This window comes from Sinocyclocheilus anshuiensis, unplaced genomic scaffold, assembly GCF_001515605.1.
Source record: "Sinocyclocheilus anshuiensis isolate Anshui unplaced genomic scaffold, SAMN03320099.WGS_v1.1 scaffold172, whole genome shotgun sequence".
Lineage (NCBI taxonomy): Eukaryota > Metazoa > Chordata > Actinopteri > Cypriniformes > Cyprinidae > Sinocyclocheilus > Sinocyclocheilus anshuiensis.
This window is the reverse complement of record NW_015554056.1, coordinates 4,744-10,917: the sequence shown is the minus strand read 5'-3', so window position 1 is coordinate 10,917 and position 6,174 is coordinate 4,744. Positions and strand designations below refer to the sequence as shown.

The window sequence follows — 6,174 nt, the reverse complement described above, 5'->3', positions numbered from 1 at the left end:
TAAAACTCAATTTTCATATACACAAATACATAAATCCTTTTTCAACACAGGAAGACTTACTGAAGCACATGTAGGAATGCTTGCACTGATTTCTGGTTGAGTAAAACTGATTCACTGGCAGTGGTTCTCATATCAAAATCAGAATCAGATAAGATTATTGTAGTTACATTTACACATTTTCCAGATACTTTTATCCAAAGTGCATCAAGTTAGACATTTCATCAGTTCCTGTATACCTTGTCCATAGTGAACAGAACACATATGATTTCAAGTGCCATGCTTTGTTGTTTTGAAATCCTGTAATCAGACACTTTATGTGTGAACATCTCGTAATCAAAGTGTACGCAATGTAACAGGGATTTATCATTTCTCTGTTTGGGTAAATGTATTTGTTTGGTCTTGCTTTCATTATGCTACATGTTTTGCATCTCAGGACCCTGGTTGTTTGCCAAGTTTCTAGTGCCATTAACAAAGGCACTTCATACGATCTGCTCGCTGCAAGTGTTAGTGTTCTTAGTTGCATTAATCTGAAAGTGGGACCAAAGTATTTCATGTAATTCAAATATAATTAGCCTAAATAAAATGCCTCAAGTTGGAGGTACAATCTGAGCTGTTTTTTTCTCCCAACTCTTATAGGTACAGATCTTGTGTTTCATCAGGCCTGTGGTCAGGGATCTTGGGCTCAAGAAGTTTGGTGAGCACTGTCTTACACTGTCAGATCATAATGTACAATGCAAGTAAACTGAAAATCCCTAAACAAACCACTCTAGGATTTGAGTTGTATTCATGTACTGTTCAACAGTATATTTACTGATAAATGTAATAATGTACTTCAGTATCATAAAAAAAGATATTGATAAATGATTAATGCCACTGTAAAAAGTGTGTGTTCTCAGTGTAAACAGTATTCATTTATTTGTGTACTTCTGGGTTGTGTTTCTTCCTCATTAAATAAGGAAGAACCAAGTGGTCAATAAATATACAACCACGGCAGTTTGTGACATAGGCTTGAAATTTAATATATTATTTCTTGTCCATGGACATGGATTTCCCTTTTTTTGTGTAACTCAGCGTGACAGTTAGTTAAAATGTTAAACTAAGAATATGTATCATCCTCTGAAAGAGCGTGATTGATAAAACTCAATTTTCATATACACAAATACATAAATCCTTTTTCAACACAGGAAGACTTACTGAAGCACATGTAGGAATGCTTGCACTGATTTCTGGTTGAGTAAAACTGATTCACTGGCAGTGGTTCTCATATCAAAATCAGAATCAGATAAGATTATTGTAGTTACATTTACACATTTTCCAGATACTTTTATCCAAAGTGCATCAAGTTAGACATTTCATCAGTTCCTGTATACCTTGTCCATAGTGAACAGAACACATATGATTTCAAGTGCCATGCTTTGTTGTTTTGAAATCCTGTAATCAGACACTTTATGTGTGAACATCTCGTAATCAAAGTGTACGCAATGTAACAGGGATTTATCATTTCTCTGTTTGGGTAAATGTATTTGTTTGGTCTTGCTTTCATTATGCTACATGTTTTGCATCTCAGGACCCTGGTTGTTTGCCAAGTTTCTAGTGCCATTAACAAAGGCACTTCATACGATCTGCTCGCTGCAAGTGTTAGTGTTCTTAGTTGCATTAATCTGAAAGTGGGACCAAAGCATTTCATGTAATTCAAATATAATTAGCCTAAATAAAATGCCTCAAGTTGGAGGTACAATCTGAGCTGTTTTTTTCTCCCAACTCTTATAGGTACAGATCTTGTGTTTCATCAGGCCTGTGGTCAGGGATCTTGGGCTCAAGAAGTTTGGTGAGCACTGTCTTACACTGTCAGATCATAATGTACAATGCAAGTAAACTGAAAATCCCTAAACAAACCACTCTAGGATTTGAGTTGTATTCATGTACTGTTCAACAGTATATTTACTGATAAATGTAATAATGTACTTCAGTATCATAAAAAAAGATATTGATAAATGATTAATGCCACTGTAAAAAGTGTGTGTTCTCAGTGTAAACAGTATTCATTTATTTGTGTACTTCTGGGTTGTGTTTCTTCCTCATTAAATAAGGAAGAACCAAGTGGTCAATAAATATACAACCACGGCAGTTTGTGACATAGGCTTGAAATTTAATATATTATTTCTTGTCCATGGACATGGATTTCCCTTTTTTTGTGTAACTCAGCGTGACATTCGATCGAATGTAGTTCAATAGGAAGTATCTTTCGTGCCAGCACCACATTTTTCTTTCTGCCACTCAGAAGCACAGATGCTGTATTGTTTTTTCTCATTTGTAATGCATTTTTAACATTTTTAAGTGCTATTACTCAACATGTAATCAGTAGATTTTACCCTTGTTTGTATTGCTTTATATTCTGTAGGCTACTCACTATTTCAAACCATCGTCAGTGGTTCCTTCCACACTGTTAATACTTTTACTTGTAATTTTGTTGCAACTTACTGGCACCACTATTGCCAGTAAGTTACTGCAACTGCCCCTTTACAGTATCTTACCGCAATTCCATTTTAGAGTATAATGCCCTTATCACAATTTAATTTTACAGTATAATGCCCTCACTGCAATTTAATTTTACAGTATACTGATCTTACCACAATTTCATTTTACAGTAAAAAAAAACTCACCACAACTTAATTTTACAGTACTGTATCCTCACTGTTACTTAGTTTTACAGTATTTTACTATTACAGTATTACAGTAATTTTTCTGTAATTTATATTACACTATTTATTTTACAAAACCTTTGAATATTTTATAATTTGTTCCAAGTAAGTGACTTGAGTCCATGTACAACAATATATTTTTTATTCACTGTCACTATCAAATACTGATATAAATCATGAACAATCATTTATGAATAGTCGTTTGATTTAAGTACAGTTTAATTGATTTTTTTTAGGCATGTACATTGTGTTCAGAGGCTTCTGGTTTCCATTTTAACACTGTTCTTTATGTATTTTCAGGGCTGCTACTGTTCTCACTGTTCCTAATGGCACAGTAGTGTTTGAGTTTGAGCCTGTTAACGGCCAATATGTCAACATTTTTTTACTAGTCGGAATGAGCACATTTTCAAAAATGAGTTCTCTTCATTTTCACATTCTACATTAAAATACCTTCAAAATGATATATAACCTTTTGGAATCTGACAAAAAAAAATGACTGGGCTACAGCCGTTTAAATGCGATAGAGTCAGCAAAGTCAGTTTTGAGAGAAATCAAGTTAAAGTTTTCTAAAGGTTCCAAAGCAAAATCAGAGAGCAACCTTGCTTATTTTCCTCCAATTCTTTTCTTAATAATAATTAATGCTGCGCTTTGCAACGATATATCCTACAACTTGTGGTGAGAAGCAGCAGCAGTCGTCCAGAAGTGAGCAGAGAAAAAGGTACTTCCCTCAGAAAACATACAAATAAAGATCATTTTAGATGTCTAATTACTATCTGAAGCATTGGGATCACTAGAAGAGGGCTTAATGAACTCATTTTTGTGAAAACCTCAAATTCGACCAAAACTGACATTTTTTCACTACTTTTATTCTACTACTTTATGATATGCTCAATATTAGACCGTGCGCATTCACACTCATTTTGCCAGCATGGGTCACATATAATATTCTTATTGAGCATTTGCTAACCAATAAGGGATAATGTACATCCAGAGAGTTGTTATCACAAAATATCCCCGGCTAATTACATAAATAATTTTGGACACAAAATATTGATTTGAGTTGAAATATTGTATTAGCTCACTTGTAATAAACGCAAAGCTTGTGTGAAGAACAATAGCTCCTAGCAAGACGAGCGACCACTTATATGTATACGAATATCACTTATTACATGGCTTTTCACCAAACACATAATTACATGGGCATATCGATTTGAGATGAAACTGTTTTAAATTCAAGTTAAGTTATTGTCTGTCATTATGTTAAACAGGGAATCTTGCTCTTGGAGGCACAGCTGTTCAGTCTTCCACATACAGTGATTTAGCAGCTGCTCAAAATGCTGTCGATGGCAACAGGGAGTCCGTTTACGCACTCGGCTCATGCAGCGTGACTAACGGGGACATGAACCCCTGGTGGAGAGTTGACTTGTCAGACGTCTACAGGGTAACCAGGGTTAGCATCACTAATCGTGGAGACTGTTGTGAAAAGAGGATCGAGGGTATTCAGATCCGTATCGGCAACAGCCTGGAGAACAACGGCAACAATAATGAGCTGTAAGTGCTGTCTCTCTCTTAATGCTTACATAAATTGTTAGAAAATGAGTAAATAAGATGAAATTACTTTGAATTAATAATTTTAATACAAACTTGCCTTTGACAGAAGCATATCTGAAATGCCCCTCTCTTTTTCTCTGTTTCTGTGTGTCTTCACAGGGCTGCAACTGTTGGGCCCATCCCACTTGGAAACACAAAAACATTTGAGTTTAAGCATGTTAAGGGACGATACGTCAACCTTATTGTGCCTGGACGCAAAGAATACCTCACACTGTGTGAAGTTGAGGTATATTCAGGTGAGAGATAAACGGAGAGAGACGTGGTGTGTAGACATTTGAATGTGTATATATGTAATATGTGTATGCAGCCTTAATGATTATTTTGTATTTTTTCTGATTTCATTGCCAGATTAAGTGGAACAAGATGATGTTACACCACAGTCCACTGATCCCCTGAAACTACTGTTTTCTGAGCAATACTAATATTGCACCTCTTTTTCATTTTACTTATGAAGGTATTTACACCTTAAACACTCCTATTATTCTTTATCTTTGCTTTCTACATTAATAAATTACTACAGCATTGCATGTTGTATTGCATGTTTCTGAATCAAAACATCATTTGGATGTGTACAGTGAGAAGGAGGTATAAAAACATATTCCCGCTTCCAGTTTTGACAGAAGATATGCACAGATGATTGGAGTCTGTTTGATGAATACTGTACTTACAGGGTTTTAAAAATAGGATAAGGAAAACCATAAATTAACAGGGTTGCAAATTTATCCTAAATTAAGCTCTCAAGGATGCAGGAAAAGTTGTGTGAGGCAACAGATCATATTGCAACAAACATTTATCAATTATTTTAGCACTTTCTAATATGACAATTTAAATTAATTACATTTATTTATAAAAATACAGTGACTTTTTTCTTGAGTATAACATTAAAGAAGATTTTTAGCTGAAACCGTGCTCCTTGGTGATTCATGAAAGTCAGCAACTACCGGTTTTGAGAATAATAATAATAATAATAATAATAATAGAAAGTAGATCAGGCAACACACAATGAATACCCATGGCTCCTGATGATATATTGATCTTATGAAGTGAAACAATCATCTGTGCAAGAGACTGAACATTATTTACAACATTATTAACTGTAATACAGAGCTTCAGGAAAACGGTCCGGAGTGATGTCCGGTTCATGAACAAATCATTATTTTGAAGCGATTCTTTTTAGTGAAAGAATCAGTTGACCAAGTCGGACTGAACCGTCTGAAACAGTTTGCGGCTCAAGCAGCACGTTACTCAATCAAAACTCACTTTCAGACATCCAACAGTCACTCTGACTGGAAATGAGCCAAAATACTGCCGCATCTGCTCCTGTGATGAACGAACTCATTCAGAGCTCCAGTTCCTCCAACAGTCCCTGAACTGAGGAAACAGTTCAACTCGGACCGAAGACTGATGAGCCGCTGATATGTGCATGCATGAACCGAGCACTTGATTGAAGGACCAAATTAAAGTTTTTATGGTTTCTCATGGTTTATGTGTAAAAAAAAAAGTGTTTCTGTATGTTACATCATTGCGTGACTGCATAAACAAACCAAAAATCTGAAAGAACCAGCTTCACGGAAAATAACATAAGGATACAGAGCAAACAAGAGCAAATAACCTATGCTAGTCAAGGATAATACAGTTTATATGTGTGCGTGTGTGTGAGGCTTTAAAATTCATTTGAATAGTTTGATTAGTACCTATGTGATTCCACACAGGTACTGTACTGCAGAGTGTTGAACACAATGCGTGCTATGAATCTCCACACATAAAATGTATGTAAGCTCACCCTGGTGTGATTATTCTGTGTCATCCTTCATTTGTAGTTTGTTTTGTAGATAGCCAGTGTTGCAGCCTCCGCAGCCCA

At 35.4% G+C, this 6,174-nt stretch overlaps 1 protein-coding gene across 1 annotated transcript in view; it reads left to right on the top strand.

The window, feature by feature from the left end:
• The window catches only part of LOC107668518 (fucolectin-7-like), a 5,058-nt gene extending 369 nt beyond the window's left edge, over positions 1–4,689 (top strand). Inside the window, exons 2-5 of the mRNA XM_016460423.1 lie at positions 637–694; positions 3,971–4,253; positions 4,413–4,549; positions 4,662–4,689. Coding sequence (XP_016315909.1) covers positions 637–694; positions 3,971–4,253; positions 4,413–4,549; positions 4,662–4,666 — 483 coding nt within the window. The 3' untranslated portion in view covers positions 4,667–4,689. The remainder of the gene's footprint in view (positions 1–636; positions 695–3,970; positions 4,254–4,412; positions 4,550–4,661) is intronic.
• The last annotated feature ends 1,485 nt before the right edge of the window (positions 4,690–6,174 follow it).